The sequence below is a fragment of the Vipera ursinii genome (assembly GCF_947247035.1).
Source record: "Vipera ursinii genome assembly, chromosome: 7".
NCBI classification, from domain to species: domain Eukaryota; kingdom Metazoa; phylum Chordata; class Lepidosauria; order Squamata; family Viperidae; genus Vipera; species Vipera ursinii.
In genome coordinates, this window is record NC_139521.1 from 71,090,384 (window position 1) to 71,114,714 (window position 24,331).

General features: G+C 44.8%; 1 protein-coding gene across 1 annotated transcript in view; it reads right to left on the bottom strand.

Moving 5' to 3' along the window:
• Positions 1–55: 55 nt before the first annotated feature.
• PPEF2 (protein phosphatase with EF-hand domain 2) overlaps positions 56–24,331 on the bottom strand; it is a gene marked incomplete at its 5' end in the record, with an annotated part of 36,655 nt that continues 12,379 nt past the window's right edge. Inside the window, 11 exons of the mRNA XM_083368040.1 lie at positions 56–357; positions 1,823–1,910; positions 3,586–3,755; positions 6,861–6,967; positions 11,461–11,606; positions 14,171–14,356; positions 17,581–17,814; positions 19,666–19,815; positions 19,911–19,947; positions 21,264–21,430; positions 22,273–22,319. Coding sequence (XP_083224166.1) covers positions 176–357; positions 1,823–1,910; positions 3,586–3,755; positions 6,861–6,967; positions 11,461–11,606; positions 14,171–14,356; positions 17,581–17,814; positions 19,666–19,815; positions 19,911–19,947; positions 21,264–21,430; positions 22,273–22,319 — 1,514 coding nt within the window. The 3' untranslated portion in view covers positions 56–175. The remainder of the gene's footprint in view (positions 358–1,822; positions 1,911–3,585; positions 3,756–6,860; positions 6,968–11,460; positions 11,607–14,170; positions 14,357–17,580; positions 17,815–19,665; positions 19,816–19,910; positions 19,948–21,263; positions 21,431–22,272; positions 22,320–24,331) is intronic.

The following is a 24,331-nucleotide window of genomic DNA, read 5'->3' on the forward strand; positions in this document are numbered from 1 at the left end:
CTGAGAGGGAAGATTTTCGGACTTCAAGTAAAGTGAAAATGGCTCCATCTGTAGCAGTAAATAGTTCACCCTTTGGAGTTGGTTCAGAGGCACATTTTGGAGTTAAAAGTTGAATACAGAAGCACGGAAGAGGGTTCTACCCACCCGTCCAGCTCACGGCGGCTTTGTCTTTTCATCAGGAAGCTGGCTGTCTGACAAGGCGAAAGGCCTCAAGGAATTCGTTGAAGTCGATCTTCCCGTCCTTGTTGAAATCAATGCTCCGGGCCAAATTGCGAATATTTTCATCTGAGATGTTAATATTCATATGGGAACTGAACAGCTTCCACGTTTGTTCAAACTCTTCGAGAGAAATACATCCTGCAGGGTGAGAAGAAAGAGCACACATGTTTCTTGAGATGGGGAGGTCAGGAATAATACATTAAGAAAACCAAGATCATGGCATCCTGCCCTCTCAGGTCCTGGCAAATAAATGGGGAAGAAATGGAGGTAGTGACAGATTTTATTTTCCTGGGCTCCAAGATCACCGCAGATGGGGACTGCAGCAAAGGAATTAAAAGACGCTTGCTCCTGGGGAGGAAAGCCATGGCAAATCTAGACAGCACACTAAAAAGCAGAGACATCACCCTGCCAACAAAAGTGCGTATAGTCAAGGCTGTGGTCTTCCCAGTTGCAATGTATGGCAGTGAAAGCTGGACCATAAGAAAGGCTGAGCACCAAAGAATTGAGGCCTTTGAACTATGGTGCTGGAGAAGACTCCTGCGAGTCCCTTGGACTGCAAGGCGATCAAACCGGTCAGTCCTAGAGGAGATCCACCCTGACTGCTCTTTAGAAGGCCAGATCCTGAAGTTGAAACTCAAACACTGGCCACCTAATGAGAAGGAAGGACTCGCTGGAGAAGAGCAAGAGATTGAGGGCAAGAGAAGAAGGGGACGACAGAGAATGAGGTGGCTGGATGCAGTCACTGCAGCAGTAGGCGTGAGCTTAAATGAACTCCAGAAGATGGTAGAGGACAGGAAGGCCTGGAGGAACGTTGTCCATAGGGTCGCAATGGGTCAGACATGACTTCGCAACTAACAACTTAGACTTATATACCGCTTCATGCTGTAAAATAAGTACACTTTAAAATAAATCCTGCGGGAGGAGAAGAAAGAAAATAATCTTTCTTGGGATGAGGAGGACGGGAACAATACAATAGAACTTAGACTTATATACCGCTTCGTGCTGTAAAATAAATACACTTTAAAATAAATCCTGCAGGATGAGAAGATAGAAAGAATCTTTTTAGGATAGGGAGGTCGGGAGTAATACAATAGCACTTAGACTTATGTACCGCTTTCATGCTGTACAATAATTACACTTTAAAAGTTCTGCCACTTTTTAAATGCACTTGATTCTGAGATTGTTGTTGTTGTTCTGAGATGGCAGCTGCCATTTTGACTTGGCACCTGACGTCATCTTGTTTCTCTGTTTAGATCAGGGGTCTTCAAGCTTGGCCCTTTTATGACTTGTGGACTTCAACTCCCAGAATTCCTCAGCCGGGCATGCTGGCTGAGGAATTCTGGGAGTTGAAGTCCACAAGTCATAAAAGGGCCAAGTTTGAAGACCCCTGCTTTAGGTAAAGAAATATTCTCTGAAACAGTGACCTAAGGAACCACGTGGTTATTCAGTTCTTTATGAAACCAGCAACAGTATTGTTCTTGCCTCTGCTGGTTTATTATAAAATGCTGCAATAGACCTTAATACTAAAGTACCTTCCACATGGATATAAGATTGCTTTGGCTATTTAAAAAAGGAAATCGGCAGATAATAAAAGGCGTTTTACCTGAACAATCGGTGTCAATGAGGCTGAAGATAGTCTCCAGATTGGAAAGGTTTCGGTAAATGTTTTCCAGCAAACTCGACTGAAGGCGCTGAAAGAAACAAGACCGCCGTTCACGCAAAAATCCCTTAATTGGTTTTGGAAATATGGGTAGAATTAGTCAGATATGCTTAGCGTAGGGTGAAAATAGGATATTGAAAACGTATTTGTGTCTTGTGTACATCTATGGAATGATGGTTCTTTCTTCAGCCTCACTGGTTTTCATATTGTCAACAAAATCCATAATTGGCCAGACATTTCAGGAAGAGGAAAAGAAGGAGAAAAAGAAGGAATAACAGAATAACAGAATAGAATTAGAATAGAACAGAATAGAAGTTATGGAATGGAATGGAATAAGAATAGAATAGAATAGAATAGAATAGAATAGAATAGAATAGAATAGAATAGAATAGAATAGAATAGAATAGAATAGAATAGAATAGAATAGAATAGAATAGAATAGGACCTTGGAGGTCATCTCGTCCAATCCTCTGCTCAAGCAGGAGGCCCTATGCCATTTCAGACAAATGGCTGTCCAGTCTCTTCTTAAAAGCCTCCAGTGATGGAGCATTCACAGCTTCTGAAAACAAGATGTTCCACTGATTAATTGTTCTCCCGGTCCGGAAATTTCTCCTTAGTTCTGGATAGGATCTCTCCTTTTTTGTTTCCATCCATTGTTTCTCATCTTGCCTTCTGGTGCTTTGGAAATAGGTTGACCTCCCTCTTCATTGTGGCAGCCCCTCAAATATTGGAACACGGCTATCATGTCCCCCCTCGTCCTTCTCTTCATTAAACCCAGTTCTGGCAACTGTTCTTCACGTTTTATCCTCCAGCCCCTGATCATCTTGGTTGCTCTTCTCTGTATCTTTCTAGAGTCTCAACATCTTTTTATATTGTGACCAAAACTGGATGCAGTTCTCCAAGTTTGGCCTTATTAAGACTTTATAAAGCAGCACTCATATTTCATGTGATCTTGATTCTATCCCTCTGTCAATGCAGTCAGGGATTGTATTGGCTTTTTTGGCTGCTGCTGCACACTGCTGGCTCATATTTAAGTGACTGTCCACTAGGACACCAAGATTCCTCTTACACAGACATGTCAAACACAAGGCCCGGGGGCCAGATCCGGCCCGCAAAGTGGTTTCATGCGGCCCGCGAAGCCATCCTGGAAACAGTGAGGGAACGGCCCCCACTGCCTTGGCCCTGGCCCAGAGACCCTCCTCCTGCCAGAGACCCTCAGATCTGTCCCACTCTCGCCCAGGCCCCCATAGGCACCCTTGATGCGAACGATGTAGAGCTGGCCATGCCCACTCAGTAGGCCATGCGCACTCTAGCCACGCCCACCCAGTAGGCCACACACACCCTGGCCATACCCACCCGGCCCCCTGAGGGCAACCACAATGCTGATGCAGCCCTCAATGAAATTCAGTTTGACACCCCTGCTCTTACAGTTACTGCTGTTGAGTTAAATTTCATCTAATCTGTACCTGTACGTTTGTTTTTTGTCACCTAAGTGTAGAAGGAGAACAGGACTATTGACATGATGCTGGTTTACTTCATTCCCACAGACCCTCTACTGCAGGGGTGTCAAACTGCCGGCCCGTGGGCCGGATACATCATAGCAAAACCGCACCCACCCCATTGCCGGCAATGGCAAAAAAAGTTGCGATACGTCGTGACACGTCACATGATGTTGCGAGTTTGACACCCCTGCTCTGCTGCAATACCTCGTGGATTGAAGATTTCTCTTCCGTCACAATGTCTTTAAGCCACGTCCTGTAGTCCACTTTTCCATTGGTCAGCTGCAATATCAGATGTGGTCTCAGCATCCGCCATGGCAGTCCCAGCTGGAGGACCGACTCTATGGCTTTTGCCCACTCGTTTACGGTGATGAGGCCTATGAGAACACAAAAATAGGGTGACTCGGAATGAGTTGGTGAAGGACCAACATTGCAGGTAGTCCTTGAGTTATGACCATAGTGGATCCTGGGTTTGGTGGTCGTTAAGTGAATGTGGTTTATAAGTAGCATGGTTCTTAAGCGAGTGCGGTAGGCGTAAACTGAATCAATGGTTCACTATGGGCACCGTTTTGCCAAAAACCAGAAGTAACTGCAAGTTTTTGGCAAAATGATTGTAAAATGCAGTCATATCATATCACAAAAAAGATGTTGAGAGTTTGGAAAAAAGAAGAGCAACTAAGATGATCAAAGGCCTGGAGACTAAAACATATGAAGAATGGCTGCAGGACTTGGGTTTGGCTAGTCTAAAGAAGAAATAGGGGCAACATGACAGCAGTGTTCCAGTGTCTGAGGGGCTGCCACAAGGAAGAGGGCTCAAATTATTCTCCAGTCCAAAGCACCAGAGGGCAGGACGAGAAACAATGGTTGGAAACTGACCAAAGAGAGAAGCAACCTGGAATTAAGGAGAAACTTCCTAACAGTGAGGACAATCAACCGGTGGAACAGCTTGCCACCAGAAATCGTGGGCGCCCCATCAATGAAGATTTTTAAGAAGAGGCTAGACAATCTGAGATGGTATAGGTTCTCCTGCTTGAGCAGGGGGCTGGACTAGAAGACCTCCAAGGTCCCTTCCAGCTCTATTCTATTCTAATATATTTGCAGGATCCTTCAAACGGTCATAAGTGTGCCTGGTTAAACAACACCCAAAGTGCGATCACATGACCATAAGGAGCACCGCCCATCAGAGCTTTGACTCTGGGTCGTAAGTACCCCCAAGGTTAGACTGTTGGAATTTTGAACCATCACTAAACAACCGGTCATAAATCGAGGATTACCTGTATCTTTCAAAGAAAACAAGCTGCTGTGCTTGTTTTTGTTATTGTTATTGTTATTGATGATGATAACTTTATTGTCACTTTGAATGTACACCAATCGGCATACATCAACATGAAATTTCGTTGCATACAGCGCTCAAAGGGTCACCACCTCCAATATATACTCCTTGTTCGTGGCCCGCTCAAATTTCACATTCACATTCATATTTAATAGACGATACAAGTAGCCCTCAACTTACAAGCATTCACTGAGTGACCGAAGTTGCAACGGCACTGAAAAAAAGGGACCGATGGCCGGTTTTCACGCAAGTGTTGCGGCATCCCCATGGTCACGTGATCAAAATTCAGGCGCTTGGCAACTGACCTGTATTCATGACGGTTGCTCTGTCCTGGGAGGGGGGGGGATCACGCGACCATCTTTTGTAACGTTTCGAACTGGCTTCTGACAAGCAACGTCAGCGGGGGAAGCCAGACTCACTTCATGTCCGAAGGATTCACTTAACGATTGCAGTGGTTCACTTAACAACTGTGGCAAGAACGATTGTAAAATAGGGCACAACTCCATCGAACAACCGTTGCTTAGCAAACGGGGATCACATGACCTGGGACACTGCAACGGTCATAAATGCGTGGCAGTAGACAAGCGTCTGGATTTTGACCATGTGATGGGAGGACTCGCCCTGGACACTTTCCCAAAGGCCTCTCCAGATGTCAGTCTGGAGGAGGATGAACCTGTCCCAGGCGCCTCAGGAGGGGAGTTGGTCAATGGATCCCAGCAGCCAGGTGAGAAGGATTTGACTGAAGCACAACTGCAGCAGGACAGCCCTGAGGCTTCAGGTGGGGAAAGCGATGAGGAAGAGGCACTGCCTTCTTGCCCCTGATCCGAGAACACGTAGGGCAGAGAAAAGGCAGGAGCAGAGAAGGTCAGCCAGATTACTTGCGAGGAGGCAGCCTCGCCCTTCTTGATGGGCTGCACTAAAAGAGGTCTCCAAGGTGTGGTCAACAAAATCAAGGTGGTGGCATCAAATGAGCCGTGCTGGCGCACTGGTTAGAGTGCGGTATTGCAGGCTGACTCTGCCCACTGCCAGCAGTTCGATCCTGACCGGCTCAAGGTTGACTCAGCCTTCCATCCTTCTGAGGTTGGTAAAAATGACGACCCAAATTGTTGGGGGCAATATGCTGACTCTGTAAACCAGAGGTCCCCAACTCCCAGTCCATGAACTGGCACTGGGGTACAGCATGCCAGAAACTGGAACACACAAACAAGTGAAGCCCCCCCTCCATGAAACCACAACCCCTCAGGCCGACAGAAAAATATCTCTGCATGGAACACGGCCCCTGGTGCTCAAAAGGTTAGGGGCCACTACTGTAAACCACTTAGTGCTCTATGAAGCGATATATAAGTCTAAGTGCTATTGCTATCATGGTGCTCTCTGAGCTTGGTTGTTTTCTTGCAGACATTTCATTACCCTAACTAAGCAACGTTATCAGTGTTAGTCTGACTAGCATTGATGATGTTACCTAGTTAGGGTAATGAAACGTCTGCAAGAAAACAACCAAGCTCAGAGAGCACCAAGGACCCCACAGTCCTCCTCCTCCTCCTCCTCCTCCTCCTCCTCCTCTTACTACTACTCCTCCTCTCCATAAACCCCATTCCCTTTTAGCACTGATGATGTTACCTAGTTAGGGTAATGAGACGTCTGCAAGAAAACAACCAACACAGGGTTCACCAAGGATCCCTCACTTCAACCCTGAGCTACAAACGTTCTCCTTCCTTGGTATTTATTTATTTATTTATATTTATTTTAATTCCATTTATATCCTGTCATTCTCCGAAGACTCAGGGCAGCTTACAAGCTTAGCAGTAGCCTTCATTCTATGTATATGCCTGCTTATTAGGGCTTTCACACACACCCCAAGCGGCATTATTACAAAGTCAGCTTAATTGCCCCCAACAATCTGGGTCCTCATTTTACCTACCTCGGAAGGATGGAAGGCTGAGTCAACCTTGAGCCTGGTGGGACTCGAACCTGCACTAATTGCAGGCAGCTGGTGTTACTTAAGGAGGCATTAGCCCACTGCTCCACCAAGGCTCATTATCATGGTGCCATCAACACTGCCAAGTTTTTATGGGCAGAGACCCCCATCTTGATTTTCTGACCATGTTCACTCCCTGTCAAAAAAAAAGTGTCTCTTTGTTAGCCTTACCTGTGTTCTTCCGATCGTAAGCCTTGAATGCGACGGTGAGTTCTGACCTGTGAGCAAACAGCTGCTCCTTTAAAATTTGGTATGCTGACTCCTCCACTCGGCTGATCCTGGGAGAAAAAAAAAGACATTTCTGCCATGTAAAATTGCACAAAAACATTCAGTCTTTGCCCTTTCGGGATGACTGGCTTTGAGAGACTGATCACAGAACAGAATCGTCTATTTTCCCTGGAATAAATCAGATGGAATTAAGGGTGTGTGTGTGGGGGGGGGGGAAACTTTGCGTGAATCACCATTTATTTTTCCCTACAAGTAGTCCTCAACTTACAACGGGTCATCTAGCTATCATTCTAAGTTCTGACCAACCGTCAAAAGGGGTCCTTGGTGCTCTCTGACCTTGGTTGTTTTCTTGCAGATATTTCATTACTCAACACTAGGTAACATCATCAGTGCTAGTAGGGAATGGACTGGCTCTCCCTACTAGCACTGATAGGTTTACTTAATGACCGCAGTGTCCACTTCCTTACCATCATGTTCGCTTAGCAACTGCCGCAAGAAATGGTGGTAAAAATCAGGCACGACCAACGATGACCTGCTTAACATCCAGCGTGACTATAATTCTAGCCACAATTATGGTCATATGTTGAGAACAACCTATATTCCAGCCTTCCTGGGTTGAGCTTCCTAACACATGATCCTCAGCCAATATAATGCATTGGAAGAACATTGGGCAACTTCCTGACAGTTAGAACAATTAACCAGTGGAACAACCTGCCTCCAGAAGCTGTGAATGCTCCAACACTAGAAGTTTTTAAGAAGAGACTGGACAGCCATTTGTCTGAAATGGTATATTGCACAGGTCGGCTCCCAGCCGCCCGGTGCGCGCGCACCTCTTCCAACGGGCAGTGGTGCGCGCGCACCTCTCCAAATGGAGAGTGGCACCGCCCGTTTGGAGAGGTGCACGCGCACCTCCCCGAATGGGCGGAGGTGCGCGCGCACCTCCCCAAACCTTTGGAGAGGTGCGCGCGTACCTCCGCGCGAATGGGCAGCGGTGCCGCTCTTTCAGGAAGCTGCCGCGGCCCGTCTGTGAAGCTGCCGAAAGCGGCAGCTTAGCAGACGGGCCGTGGCAGCTTCCTCAAAGAGCGGCGCCCCTGCCCATTCCGAGAGGTGCGCGCGCACCTCTCCGAATGACCGGAGTTGCGCGCGCACCTCCCCAAACCTTTGGGGAGGTGCGCGCGTACCTCCGCGCGAACGGGCAGCGGTGCCGCTCTTTGAGGAAGCTGCTGCGGCCCGTCTGCGAAGCTGCCGCTTTCGGCAGCTTCGCAGACGGGCCGCGGCAGCTTCCTCAAAGAGCGGCGCCCCTGCCCATTCCGAGAGGTGCACGCGCACCTCTCCGAACAACCGGAGGTGCGTGCGTACCTCCGCGCGAATGGGCAGCGGTGCCGCTCTTTCAGGAAGCTGCCGCGGCCCGTCTGTGAAGCTGCCGAAAGCGGCAGCTTAGCAGACGGGCCGCGGCAGCTTCCTCAAAGAGCGGCGCCGCTGCCCCTTCGCACGGAGGTACGCGCGCACCTCCGGTCGTTCGGAGAGGTGCGCGCGCACCTCTCGGAATGGGCAGGGGCGCCTCTCTTTTTGAGGAAGCTGCCACGGCCCGTGTGCGAAGCTGCCGAAAGCGGCAGCTTCACAGACGGGCCGCGGCAGCTTCCTGAAAGAGCTGCACCGCTGCCCATTTGCGCGGAGGTACGCGCGCACCTCCGGTCGTTCGGAGAGGTGCGCGCGCACCTCTCGGAATGGGCAGGGGCACCGCTCTTTGAGGAAGCTGCCACGGCCCATCTGCAAAGCTGCCGAAAGCGGCAGCTTTGCAGACGGGCCGTCGCCGTCGGGCAACCGGGAACCGGTTCCATCTCATTTTTTTAAAAAATGGCAGCCGCGTGCGTCCGCGCATGCGCAAAAAACCTTTTTGCGCATGCGCGTGCATGGACACGCATGCGGCTCCCTCTTTTTTTAATTTGTGATGGAACCGGTTCCCAGTGGCTCTTTTTCTTTTTTAGGTTGCCGACCCCTGGTATAGGGTTTCCTGCCTGAGCAGGGGGTTGGACTAGATGACCTCCAAGATCCCTTCCAACTTTACTATTATGAAAAATAAGAGAAAGTTAATACGTATGGGCTAAATATCTAGCTTGATTCATTTGGACATGCCTAGCCATATATCCTACTCATAGTAAACCGCAAATGTGATTTTTTTGTCTGGCATTACGGTGCAATAGCAATAGCACTTAGACTTATAAACTGCTCCATAGTGATTTACACCCCACTCTAAGTGGTTTATAGAGTCTCTTGCTCCTAACAATCTGGGTCCATGTTTCACCAACCTTGGAAGGATGGAAGGCTGAGTCAACTTTGAGCCGGTCGGGATCAAACTCCTGGCAGTGGGCAGAATTAATTGGCAATACTGCATCCTAACCACTGAGCTGCCGCAGATTAGGTAGCAATAGCAATATTACTTAGACTTATATACCGCTTCACAGTGCTTTACAGCCCTCTCTAAGCGGTTTACAGAGTCAGCATTTTGCCCCCAACTATCTGGGTCCTCATTTTACTCACCTCGGAAGGATGGAAGGCTGAGTCAACCTTAAGCTGATCAGGATCGAACTGCTTGCAGTGGGCAGAATTAGCCTACAATACTGCATTCTAACCACTGTGCCACCACAGCGAAGGGATTAAATACTTTCCCTTTTATACCTCTACTTGAAACATTATCTCCTAAAGAATGATTTATTTATACTATTACAACTACTTCACTAATATGATTAATATAAGGAGTCCTTGACATGTGACCACAATTGAAGTCAAAGTTTCGGTTGTTAAGTGAGACAGTTTTGCCCAGTGGTGGGATTCAAATATGGGAACAACCAGTTCTCTGGGTAGATGCCGCTTCTGGAAGTCCGTTCTGGGCCTGGGCCACAAAAAATTAGTTACTGGTTCTGCCAAAGTGGTGCGAACCGGCTGAATCCCACCACTGGTTTTGCCCCATTTTACAACCTTTCTCACCACCGTTGTTAAATGAATCGCTGCAGTTGTTAGGTCCGTAACAAGGATGTAAAGTGACTCTGGCTTCCCCATTGACTTAGCTTGTCAGAATGTTGCAAAAGGGGATCACGTGACACCCCCCCCCCCCCGGGACACTGCAGCTGTCATAAATATGAGCCAGTTGGTCATAGTACAGATAGTCCTTAACTTACAACAGTTCGTTTAGTGATCAACATTATAATGGCACTGGAAAAAGTGACTGATGACCATTTTTTCACTCTTATAGACCCTGTTGTAAGTTGAGGACTATCTGTACTACAGTTCAAGGTCAACTTAGGGGTTGCTGGTTTGGAACTCTCCCCAAAGTCCTTTCAGGAGTGGTTGGGGTTAGAGATGTAAAATTTCCAGAAATTTTGAAGGCAAGAGGGAAAAAAACGTTTTTTTCCAGAAAAAAATAGAAATTTTGGAAAAAAATGAAAAAGAAAAGTTCACTTTTTTGTAGTTTTACAAATTGCGTGAAATGAGTAGAGTAGAGTAGAGTAGAGTAGAGTAGAGTAGAATAGAATAGAATAGAATAGAATAGAATAGAATAGAATAGAATAGAATAGAATAGAATAGAATAGAATAGAATAGAATAGAATAGAATAGAATAGAATAGAATAGAATAGAATAGAAATGGAATAGGATAGGATAGGATAGGATAGGATAGGATAGGATAGGATAGGATAGGATAGGATAGGATAGGATAGGATAGGATAGGATAGGATAGGATAGGATAGGAGAGTAGAGTAGAGTAGAGTAGAGTAGAGTAGAGTAGAGTAGAGTAGAATAGAATAGAATAGAATAGAATAGAATAGAATAGACTTGAAATGGGATAGGATAGGATAGGATAGGATAGGATAGGATAGGATAGGATAGGATAGGATAGGATAGGAGAGGAGAGGAGAGTAGAGTAGAGTAGAGTAGAGTAGAGTAGAGTAGAGTAGAGTAGAGTAGAGTAGAGTAGAGTAGAGTAGAATAATTGAATTGAATGGAATGGAATAGAATAGAAATCTTTATTGCCATTGTGTCTCACAATGAAATGCAGTGTGTATAAAAGTATTATGCTTGCAATAAAACAGGTAACCCCCCCGCCCTTTCCCTCAAAAGCAACAAAGAAATCATCAACATGCAAACTACTGTAAACTATGGCACAAATGAATATTTCTCTTGTTTGAGAACTGCACTGAGAACTACATGGTTACTTGAATTGTAATTGTAATCCAGGATTTGCTTGTCTTCAGCTAGGGAGAACTTGCAGTAATTTTAAGACTATACAAAAAGTCTCAGAAATCCTTCATTAAGGCCTTCGTGTTATACAGTTTGAATACCACGTCATATTATTTGTTACTGGAAAAGAACATATTCCACACTCCAGTTTTGTTTGGTTTTTTTCAATTTTTCCAGAAAAAAAAAGTTTTGAAAAAAACAAAACGGAAAAAACCCTGGGTTTTTTCCCCCATTTTTTTCTGGTTTTTCCCCCCCAGGCCTTCCCATCTCTAGTTGGGGTACAACTGTCCACGCAATGCTGGCTGACCGTTGAGTTATGTTCAGTTGACGGGATACTCCTTTGGTGGCTTGAAACTGCACCAAGTGAGGTATGAGGTCAGGTCCCAGTTTGATGTAAGCACCCCGGTTACTGCCCACTGCGTAATAGTTGGAAGCTGAAAATATGGTGATAACCTAGTCAAGACAAAACAGAGGACAACAGATTTACAGGAGTTCCCATGTTAAAACCTACGCGTTCATCTTTGCTTTGCTTTAATCCAGGTTTCTAGGGGCACGATGCTCACTGGTTAAAGATGCCGAGCTTGTCAGCTGGAAAGCTGACAGCCTACGTTCGAGACCTGAACGCCGCACAACGGGGTAAGCTCCCGTTCCTTGCTCCAGGTCCTGTCCACCTAGCAGTTTGAAAGCACGCAGATGCAAGTAGATAAACGGGTACCCACTTTGGTGGGAAGATAACAGCGCTCTGTGTGCCTCGGTGTATAGCCGTGCTGGCCACGTGACCACGGAAGCATCTTCGGACAAGGCTGGCTCTCTCATCCAAGAAACGGAGATTTTTTTAATTTTTAAATTTTTAATTTTTAATTTTAATTCCATTTATATCCCGCCCTTCTCCGAAGACTCAGGGCGGCTTACAAGCTTAGCAGTAGCCTTCATTCTATGTATATGCCTGCTTATTAGGGCTTTCACACACACCCCAAGCGGCATTATTACAAAGTCAGCTTATTTGCCCCCAACAATCTGGGTCCTCATTTTACCTACCTGGGAAGGATGGAAGGCTGAGTCAACCTTGAGCCTGGTGGGATGTGAACCTGCACTAATTGCAGGCAGCTGGTGTTACTTAAGGAGGCATTAGCCCACTGCTCCACCAAGGTCCCAGATAAGCACCGTGCCTTAAAGTTGGACACGACTGGCTGGGGAAAACTTTCCTTTTCCCTTAATCCACATTTGTGCATTATTTGCACAGCAAACCTGTCATTAATATCATTCACAAAATGATTGTCACAAATCTCCCAAATAAAAACGTAAGCAGCACAAAAAGAAAGCGTAGTCACAGTGTCCTGCAATTTATGACCTGTAGCTTTTGCTTCCATATTCTGGCAAAAAAAAAAAAACACCACCCGTCCATTGACTAAAATGGTTGTATCCCATGTTGTCTAAGTCTGCTGGTAAGTTACTACCCGAAGAAATGGGTTAGCTTGTGGAGTTGCCACTGGGTTGAGCTTCATATTGATGATACAACCCATGCTTTTATTTCTGTAGGTGCTCATTAACTTAAAACTGGGTTGCTTAGCGAGTTGATATATACACAACAGATGCCAAGTTCCCAGAAAAAAGGCAGAGAAGAGCATCAAAGATGACAATGGGTCTGGAAATAAAGTCATAAGATGAACAGCTAAGGGATCTAATTAGGTTTAGCCTAACCGAAGTAAGGTTTAGGAGAGACATGATAACTGTCTTCCAATACTTAAAGGCAGTGGCGTAGCGTGGGGGGTGCAGGGGGGGCCGGCCGCACCGGGCGCAACATTTGGGGGGGGGGCGCTCGCACTGAGCTGCTCAGGGAGCCCCAAGGGCTGCACAGAGTTGGCTTGGCTCCGCTCTCGAGCTGCTCTTTCTTGCAAAGCGAAATGAGTCCGGCAGGTGAGATGGGCGGCCACATAAACTGAATAAAATAAATAGAAGCGGCCAACTCTCCGCCCAGGCTCAGGCCAACCGCAAGCGCCCCGCAGGCGCCCTGGCAGGTTTGGCCGAGCGAAGACGGACCCGCTGGCCGGCCGGCCTAGCTTCGTGCGCATGCGTGGCTTTATTTAGCGGGGCTCACGTGCGAGCTTGAATGCAGCGGCTCTTGCAGGTCGGAGCCCCGCCCAGCCGCCCTTGAGAGGGACCCGGAAGCATCCCGCATGCGCGCGACTCTTCTTGGAAAGTCTACGCCGCTGCGGGGCGCGTCTTTTCAGCAGTGCCGTGACGTCACCGCCCGCCCGCCCCTCTATTTCCGCTTCTGGTTGCCTTGCCCCGGGTGGTGACAACCCACGCTACGCCACTGCTTAAAGGGAAGAAAGCTTCAATTTATTCTCGAGAGCACCTGAGGGCAGGACGAGACGCCATGGGGGAAGCTTGTCAGAAGGAGAACCAACCTAGAAATAAGGAAGAATTTCCTGAATGTAAGAATTAATCAATGCAACAGCTTGCCTCCTGGAGTTGTCGGTGCTCCATCGCTGGAGGTTTTCAAAAAAAGATTAGACAACCATTTGTCCAGGATGGTAAAAGGAGTCCTGCCTTAGCCAGGGGGCTGGTCTAAAAGACCTTCAAAGTCCCTTTCAGCTCTATGATTTTATGATTGATTCTATGAGTCTATGATTCTGTGATGATTCTATGATGATTCTATGATGACTGTGTGATTTTGTGATCCTGTGATTTTATGATACTATGATTCTATGAGTCTATGATACAATGATTCTATGATACTGTGATTCTCTGATTCTGTGATTCTGTGACTTTGTGATTCTGTGATTCTATGATACTGTGATTCTGTGACTTTGTGATTCTATGATACTGTGATTCTGTGACTGGTGATTCTATGATTCTGTGATTCATTGATTCTGTGATTCTGTGATTCTGTGACTTTGTGATTCACTGTTTCTATGTTTCTGTGATTCCATGATTCTACGATTCTATTCCCTATGCACTTTTGCAATCCAGAAGCTTTTGCTGTACCTCTCCAGTAATATCCTAAAAACTACCTTCCGATTGTGGTTGAATTCATAACCTTCTGGCTTGCATTCGTGAGAACGGATGATGAATTGCAGGCGGTGTTTCTGCAGAAACATATCCGTCACATCAGGTCCAAAGTAACAGCCTCCACCTCTTTCTGCATTCAATGTGCATCCAGGTCTAGGATCAGGGTCACTCCATAGAATATCCACAACCTACAAGCAAAATCACAGACATGTTGCTTTATTTTAATTTCATTCATGCGTTAGGTATGTGAGTCCACATTCAAAAGAAAAGTCAGTAAGGAATAGCATCAACATTTGAAGTTCTGAGAGTTTCGAATTTGTATTAGTTCATCAAAACATAAAACACAAAAATGCAAAGAAAAAAAAATGAAAATAAGGGAAAAATAAGGGAAGGGGAAAGAGGAAAAATGTAGGATAAAGGGGGGAAAGAAAGGAAAAAAAATATTGGTTTCTGACTCGTTTTGGTGCAGTAATAACATATGTCACCTTTTTTATTTTCATATAATATATACTAACAACAAACCTATCTAATCAGCGAAACCCAAAATCAAAGTTTCAATTTTTTCCACCTCAAGATTGGTGGGGGGTTGTCATTGCCCTGAGATTTTGATCCACCCCTGTCAGCATGGTTTCCTCCATTGTAAAGAGATTGTTCTAACTTCTTAGAAAGAGAGCTTTCCTATTATCTACTCTTTAACTCCCTTAATTGTTGTATTGGGTATGAAGAATCAGGACCACTTGCTAAGATGACTTATTGCTCCTGCCTCTACACAAGAATCTGGTCAACTAACTGTCAGCACTAAATTAGGGGCAGATAAGAATCAACAGAATTCAGACTTTCGGGTTTGCGTCACAGCGAAACAGATGCAGGAAGGCAGGGCTCTGCCCTCCGCACCCAATTTTGCCCTGCTGGGGCCCTAAAAAGGGCCTAAAGTCACCCCAAAGAGGCAATTAAGGAGGGGTGTCTCATCGATTACAGAGAGAGGGCGGTTTTTCCATTCGATCTGAGAAAAGCCCTCCAAACTGGCAGGGGAAAGACTGGCTACATTCCTATAGCCAGCCATTAGCTGCTGACAACCGAAGAAGAGCAACAATTAACACATTATAAACAGCATGTTTGGAACTGGGTGTGAATATTGATCCTTTCTTTACTATTTTACAACTGAATTTCCTGGGAAAGGCTCCCAAGAAAAGGCTCCTAAAAACCTCTGAATGTGAATGAAAGCGGCATTTCAATTTCTATGAGGGACAGAAATACATAATATTGAAGTGGAAGTAACATAAAGGTACAGTTTTGAAATTTGAGAACTGAGATAATTGTTAAGATTTTCTCTTTGGAAAAAAACATTGAGGTGAAATATAAGAAATCGATCCTTTGTCTTAAGTGGAAAATGGATTTTGAATGATATCTAGTGGTGGATTTGAGTACAGCCCTATAACTAGCTTCCTGGCTGCTTGGCAACTCCTAGTTTAAGGGAGAACAGCTGGCAATAAAGGAAATATTTTGGCATACTTATCACACTTACTGAGCTTGGACTTTTAATCTCAAGAGCTATTGGGAGAGAAAGAAAATTTTGATGTTTGATTATGTCTGGCTAGGAGAGACCTTTGAGCTGTTTTCAGGGAGGTTGGACACTTTGAACATTGTGGATTGTAACCTTGCTTGACTGACATTTTTGGATGCCTGAGACAAAGGATCACTATAAAATATTGCTTTGGGGGCTGAACCCGTATTCTGGAATCTATTGGATTATAAAGGCTATATATAAAGACCAGAAAGCTAGAGGAAACTTTGTTCTACTCTTACTGAGACTGGTGATATTAGAGCAGGGCTTTTCAACCAGTGGTATGGGTACTACCTGTGGTACATTGGCACCTAGCAGGTAGTACATGACCATCCTAGAAAAGTGGTAGCTGGGGAGGGGAATGAGCTGAACCGGTGGCAGCACCGCAAAAGCCTGAGCAAGAGACAGCTGGAGCTGCAGGGCTGTCAGGGCTCAGCAGAAGCACCAGGATCAGTGCTTCTTTGGGGCTGTCAGGGCTCAGCAGAAGTGCCAGGATCAGCATCAGGCTCCAGCTGGAGCTCGGCGCTGATCCTGGCGCTTCTGAGCCCAGAAGAAGCACCGATCAGCTGGAATGTTGCAGCATCTCCAGGGTCTTGTGATTTACATTCAGATGCTTGGCAACTGATTCATATTTATGACAGTCACAGTGTCCCAGGGTCATGTGAAGTGACCAAAACCTGCTGCAACCACCCAGCAGAGGGGGGGGGAATAAAAACCAAACACCACCCACACCACCCTCGCTGCCAATCCTCAATAGAAATGCTCACAACAATGAAAACCTCGGACAGGAGGAAGAGCGCCACTGGGTGGGCAGGTAGGTGTCTTGCTCATCTGTGGCTTGGGGGGCACTTTTTCAGTACCATTGTAACTTCAAACAGTCACTAAGCAAACTGTTGTAAGTCGAGGGCTACCTGTACTTCATCACTTTTTTAGTTGTTGTTTTTTTTGGTCATCACGTTTTTGACACCTAGCTAGGTGACTGGTGGTACTCAGATGTTGCCATATCCTTAAAGTGGTACAATGGGTGAAAAGGTTGAAAAGCCCTGTATTAGAGGATTTCCAGGAATGATGCCTCAAGAAAAAATAAACACCTTTCAGAAGGAAATATACTCTATACTACAATTAATTCACCAAACAATTGATGCATACAAAGAGAACATAAAAAGAAACTATAGTGAGACTAAAAATAATTTAGATAATATAAATGAGCAAATCTCCAAATTAAATCTACAACTAGAAAGTTCCCAGATAACGACTCCAAAGTATTTTAGTTATATAAATGTAATTAATATTGAGAAAATCATAACTGAGATACTTTAAATATTGATGGATAATCAAACTTTAACAAAAGCATGAAAAACAGGATATTGATCTATGAATTGATATTATTGTTATTTGTATAATGTTAGTAAAATATGACAAAGATGTTTATATCTAACTTTGTATGCATCAATAGTACCAAGAATTGTAATTCTGTAATGAGGAGAAAATGGAAACAATATGGGGAAGAAAGGAGGATCAGGGAAAATATACTGAATTGTTCAATACTGAATAGATTTATATTGAAGAAGTTGATGTTAAATATGTGAACCCAGACAACATGTTGTTTATTAAGCTCCAAAGATTGTAATTCTTAAAAATTAATAAAACTTTAAAAAAAGAATTAACAGAATTCAAGAAGGGTTGGACTTGTGAGAGCGTAATGATTCTAGGCTGATGACTCTCTTGACTCCACCCCCCAGGCTCTGCCCTCTTTCTCCTACAGGTTGGTCAGGTATTGCTACCTTAAGCTGGATTCATTTCTACTTTTCTGCTTGCTGGAATTTTGGCAGTTCTCCAAGTGCTTACCTGTTCAATGTCATCATCTTCATAGCATCTGGAATCATTTGAGTCCTCTGATTCCACAGATGAACTGTGTGCTAAGATTTTCTGGACTCCAGGGGACATGCGGGAGGATTTTGCATCTTCCTGTTGTCCCCCTTGGCAGACTTTGATTGCAGAACTATCTGTGGCCAATTTGCCAACTTTAGATGGGATATACTCTAAGGATTTTCTTCTCTTTGGTGTTAACACAGAGAGAATCTAAGTTGAGAAGGAGACACCAAAGGAGGAGCTGTTAAGAAAGAGACTGAATACGTGACTGAGAATCAGGTATTTTTTAGAAACATATTTTCAATCCAGTTATGGAATTGGAAAGAACAAACAAAGTGATCTTGGAGTGTCTATATTTTGTCTCTCCTGAATCCTGTGTTCAGTTCTGATTGCTACAATACAAAAGGGACCCAGATAGTCCTCAGCATACAGTGATTTGTTTGGTGACCATTCAAAGTTACAACAGCAGTAAAAAAAAATCATTTTTGATCATTTTTCACACTTACAAGCATTGCAACATCCCCATGATCAAAATTCAGACATTTGGCAACTGATTCATATTTATGATGGTTGCCACATGTCCCAGGATCACGTGATCAACTTTTGCAGCCTTCCGTCAAGCAACGTCAATGAGTAAACCAGGCTCACTTTACAGCCATGTTACTAACTTAAGAACTGCAGTGATTCACTTAACAACTGTGTCAAGAAAGGTGGTAAAATGGGGCAAGACCTACTTAACCAATGTCTCGCTTAGCAACAGAAATTTGGGGCTCAATCGTGGTCATAAGACAAGGACTTCCTGTACTGAAGAACTGGAAAGACTACAGAGAAGATGGCGAGGATGGTTCCGTGGAGAAAGGTTTTTCCGCAAACCAGAGGGTGCGTGGTTTTGTATGCTGCCTGCATCGCGCGGATGAGGCTTTGCTTGTTTGTGCAGACTGGTTGCTGGCATGCTGCGGCCTGGTACTATCCGTGGACCGGGCGTTGGGAACCCCTGGATTAAAGGAACTGGGCATGTTTATCCTAAAGAAGCTATGGTACGATAGAACCCTCCCAATATTTGAAAGCTGTCACAGGGAAGAAAGTGTAAATTTATTCTTTGTAGCTGCTGAAAGTGGGACAAGAAGGAAGAGGAAGACAGAGGTCCAAAGTTCAAATAAGAAGGGATTTCCTGGTCATCTATAGAGGTGGAATCCTAGTGGACAAACACTTAAATATGAACCAACTGTGTGCTGCAGCTCTCAAAAAAGCCAACACAGTCCTAGTCTATATTAACAGAGGGATAGAATCAAGATCACGCAAAGTGTTAGTACTGCTTTATAATGCCTTAATAAGACCACACTTAGAATACTGCAACCAGTTTTGGTCACCACGATGTAAAAAAGATGTTGAGACTCTAGAAAGGGTGCAGAGAAGAGCAACAAAGATGATGAAGGGACTGGAGGCTAAAACATATAAAAAACGGTTGCTAGAATTGGGTACGTCTTGTTTAATGAAAAGAAAGACTAGGGGTGACATGATAGCATTGTTCCAATATCTCAGGGGCTGCCCCAAAGAAGAGGGGGTCAACCTATTCTCCAAAGTGCCTGAAGGCAGAACAAGAAGCAATGGATGGAAACTCATCAAGCAGAGAAGCAACCTGTTTTAATTGGGGTTTTTATATTTCTTCAGGGATTTAATTTAATCTTTTTTAATTGTTTTTAATTTTTGTATCGTTGTTTTAAGTACCCTGTAAGCCACCCTGAGTCCTACGGGAAAGGGCGGTATATAAATTCAATAAAATTCAAATTCAAAATTCAAACCTAGAACTAAGGAGAAACTTCCTGACAGTTAGAACAATTAACCAGTGGAACAACCTGCCTCCAGAAGCTGTCAATGCTCCAACACTGGGAGTTTTTAAAAAGAGTTTGGACAACCACTTTTCTGAAATGGTGTAGGGTTTCTTGCCTGGGCAGGGGTTTGTGGACTAGATGACCTCCAAGATCCCTTCCAACTCTGTTATTCTGTTCTGTTCCGTGGATGCAGCCACAAATAAAAGCAGGTCCTCGTCTAACGCCATACCTTACACCTCTCAACTTTGGCTAGCTCTTCCAAATCGGTCTTATCAGATATGCCTCCATGTACAATCAGGACTTTTCTGTCAATCACAGTTGCCAATGGCAGGCTGCTAAAGACGTTCTTGATCACCGCCAGGAGTCTGTTGGCATGATCCTAAAGAGAAGAGGAGCAGAGTGCAAAAAGTAGGCTGCACAATTCAAGGGTATCCAACAACCCAGAAGATGCAATAGGTAGGCAAACCGGAGTACCTTATATTTCCGTGTGACTTCCTTGGTAAACCCGTAGCTACAGGCAGAAGAGAAGAGAAGAGAAGGTTTTAAATAGATGTCTTGGAAGGAGAGCAAAACAACAATGACAATATTAAAAGTGTTACAGGTAGTCTTCAACTTACAACAGTTCGTTTAGTGACTGTTCAAAGGTACCACAGTACTGAAAAATGTGCCTTATGACCGTTACAACCGTGGCAGCGTCCCCACGATCACGTGGGCAAACGTTCAACGCTTGACTCATATTTATGACCTTTACGGTGTCCCAAGGTTATGTGATCCCCTTTTGAGACCTTCTGACAAGCAAAGTCAATGGGGAAAGCCAGATTCACTTAACAATCGGTTTACTAACTGATCAACTGTGGTGATTCACTTAACAACTGTGGCAAGAAAAGCTGGGGCAAACCTCACTTAACAAATGTCTCCCTTGACAACAGAAATTTTGGGCTCAGTTGTCATTGTAAATGGAGGACTACCTGTAGTTTTGACTTATTTTCAGCCCTGCGAGATAAATCAGACCAAGAAACCAATGTCATGTAAGACGGCACTAGTTTTATTGCAGCAGGTACAGTAACAGAGTCTTGGCAGTTGGAATGGGTTACCCCCCCCCCATCCTTTTATTTTGGTATGAACTAGGGAGGGGCTTGTCTGAGATATTTTTTGTTAGAAATTCTGTTTTATATAAAGGACCACATAGAGAAAACAAAGAGCACAGTCACCATGTGCTTTACTGCTCAACTCTATTACTGTAACAGAAAACAGGAAGCTCTTCTCACAAAATAAAGAAACCATAGATTATAGCCATAGATGCATACTAAACACTGTCATCTACTGGCTGAATAATTCTGTTGCAATACAATATACATTCTAACATATATCCCAATGCTTTCTCAGGTTACTTTCTTGGCCAGAGCTCAGGATCCACTTATCTTGCAAACCGTTCTTTTGCCTATTCATCAAGGTTATTCCCTATACCTTTTAGAGGTAGTCCTCAACTTATAAGATTTTGTTTAGTGACTATTGAAGTTTATGAAAATGTTGAAGGGTACTGGGCTTAGGACAGATCTTTGGGATACCCCATTGCATGCTTCCCTCCATGTAGATGTAGTTCCATTAAGCACTACACACTTGATGTGGTGGGTCAGTAAATTGCAGATCCATCTGTTGGGTGATGCTGTCTACCCAATAATAATACGTATACTGAAGAAAATATTTATTTATTTATTTAAAAAATACACATGGCCATCCAACTCATTCCCAGTTCCTCTGGGTGGCTTACAAAAATAAACAAAGTAAAAATAGCCTACTTTTCTGCAAATGATTTAAATTCCATACCGGAAATTGACCATGTAATCCTCATGGTTGCCTCGGTTCAGGTGGACCTCTTTGGGGTAAATCAAGAGGAATACAAAGAGAATGATCAGGATCTCAATGGAATGCTTGCCTCTGTCCACAAAGTCACCATTGAAGACGTACAACTTCTGCGGAGAAGGAAGTCCATTCTGTAAGGAGGAAAATAAAATCCCTAAAATTGAACTTCAGTGGGATGGCAAGATTAGGAGACAAGCTCCCAGTAAGCCTTAATCTGTGAGGTCCTTGGTGCTCTCTGAGCTTGGTTGTTTTCTTGCAGACGTTTCATGACCCAACTAGTTAACATCATCAGTGCTGGAAAGGAGTGGGATTTGTGGAGTAGAGGCAGTGGAGGAGGAGGAGGAGAACTTTGAGGTCCTTGGTGTTCTCTGAGCTTGGTTGTTTTTGTGCAGACGTTTCATGACCCAACTAGGTAACAACATCAGTGCTGGAAAGGAGTAGGATTTGTGGAGAGGAGGAGGAGGAGGAGGAGGAGGAGGAGAACTGAGGTCCTTGGTGTTCTCTGAGCTTGGTTGCTTTCTTGCAGACATTTCATTACCCAACTAGGTAATATCATCAGTGCTGGAAAGGAGTGGGATATGTGGAGAGGAGGAGGAGGAAGAGGAGGAGGAGGAGGAGGAGAACTGTGAGGTCTTTGGTGCTCTCTGAGCTTGGTTGTTTCCGTGCAGACGTTTCATGACCCAACTAGGTAACATCATCAGTTCTAGAAGGGATAGGGCTCTGCTCCCTGTTTATGTATTAATGGCTTTTCCTGCCAGTGTTGATGGGAGTGTTCTTCATTGATGCCGTGGAATGTTGTGCGTTTTATTGCTCCACCATAGCAAGCCTAACAATCAGCAAAAAGTGTAGTTAATTTCTTTTATCTTGGTTAGGGAAGAGTTGCCATGTCTTTTCTTGCACAGAAAATTAGAATCAAGGTATTTTTGATTCATTTCGATTGTTTTTGACATATCATCCTGCACGCTCTGCTTACCTTGTAAAATATGTGAAACAAGTCAAATATTTGCCCATGTAAGTCTCCTAATAAAAGAAAAGGAGAAAGTGTCATCTCGGTGAAGAATTTGATAGAATCCTAGAATATATAATTTGGAAAGCATCTTTAAAGTCAATTTAATCCAGCTCCTTGCACAGTTCAGTAGTTCGATTTAATATCAAGCAGGACATTGCTAAGCTTGAGAGAAGACTAAGCTATCAAAATTCCAAAATATTTCCTCATTGCTGGTAAGATAACATGGACAGGTCCATCAGGAATTAAACTAAACTCCTGGAAGATATTAACTCTTGAAGGCTGCTTACTATTGTAGCAGGTAGCAGTAGAATAGTCAACCTTGGCTAGACATTGAATTTCTGCCTGCTAGTTTTGGAGTTTGGGCAACAGTCACACAGAAGTCTCCTACCCCTCATTTAAGAGCCCAAACTTCACTGCATATTGCAATGGTTTAGAGCAGGTCTCCAACTTCGGCAACTTTAAGACGTGTGGACTTCAACGCCCAGAATTCCTTAGCCAGCAATGTTGCCTGGGGAATGCTGGGAGTTGAAGTTCACAAGTTTTAAAGCTGCCAAGGTTGGAGACCCTTCGTTTAGACCTTTAGGCAAATATTTATCTAATCTCTCAATCTCTCTCTCTTTATCTTCTATCTATCTATCTATCTATCTATCTATCTATCTATCTATCTATCTATCATCTATCTATCTATCACCTATATCTATCTATTTATCTATCTATCATCTATCATCTATCTGAGGGGTGTCAAACTCAATTTCATTGAGGGCCGCATCAGCATTGCAGTTGCCCTCAAGGGGCTGGGTGGGTATGGCCAGGGTGGGCGTGGCCTACTGGGTGGGCGTAGCTAGACTGTGTATGGCGTACTGGGTGGGCATGGCCAGCTCTACATCGTTTGCATTAAGGGTGCCTATGGGGGCCTGGGCAGGAGTGGGACACATCTGAGGGTCTCTGGCAGGAGGAGGGTCTCTGGGCCAGGGCCAAGGCAGTGGGGGCCGTTCCCTCACTGTTTCCAGGATGGCTTCGCGGGCCGCATGAAACCACTTCGCGGGGGACTTCCGGTGGCGGCGCGGCGCCAGGAGACAGCCTTTTCGGGCTGCCCGCGGCTCAGCTGTGTTGTTTTCACCCGAAACAGCGCCGATCAGCTGTTCGGGTGAATTTGAAGCCCCCTCCTCGGGAGAAGAGGAGGGGGAGAGGCCCCAGGTAGGGGTCGAGTTCTCCGGGGCCGCCTGAGTTTAAAGCTTGGGCGGCTGAAGGATTGAACTACCCCGTAGCCTGGGTTGCTCCCAGCTGTTCAGCGTCTCTGCTCCGGAATTCTTGGAGCAGAGCCAGGCGTTTGCGACCACCCCTGCCAGAAGGAAAGACTCTGGAATAAAAGGAGCAGGCAGAGCGGTACAAGAGGAAAAGGTGAAGAGGATTTTTATTCTTACTCTCGAGCTTAATGGACTTTTTAAACTTAAAGTGAAAGTGCGTCACAAGTGAAAGTAAAAGATGGCGGCTAAACCTCCCTCAAAAACTCTTCGGAGTGCTGGAACTTCTCCGGTGCAACAGACATCGTTGCAAGCCTTGCTTCCTCCTGCTGCATTGACATCGAAGGATTTACAAGATGCTCTTGAAAAGCATGCCCAGGTAATTTTGGAAACACTGGGTGATAAATTGGCAAAGGTGGAGGAGAGATTGGAAAAAATGGAGGAGAGAATAGAAGAGAGGATGGAAGAGAAATTTAGTGCGATGAGGGTAGACATTTTGTCTACAGTGGAAAGTGTGGCTGAATGTGTGCAAGGTTTGGAAGAAAAAGTGGAAGATTTGACTCAAAAAAATGCTGTACTAGAAGTAAAGGTATTGGAGAATGAAGATTTAAGAGACAAAATGGACAGAGAGTTGAGTCTTGTTCAGTTTCACCAGATGCAGTATGCTGTTAGAATCAGAGGCTTAAAAGAAAATATTAAAGAAGACCTAAAGCAGCTGATTTCTGAAGCCCTGGAAGCAGTATTGGGTCAGCCAGCATTTGAAATAAAGGGATGTATGG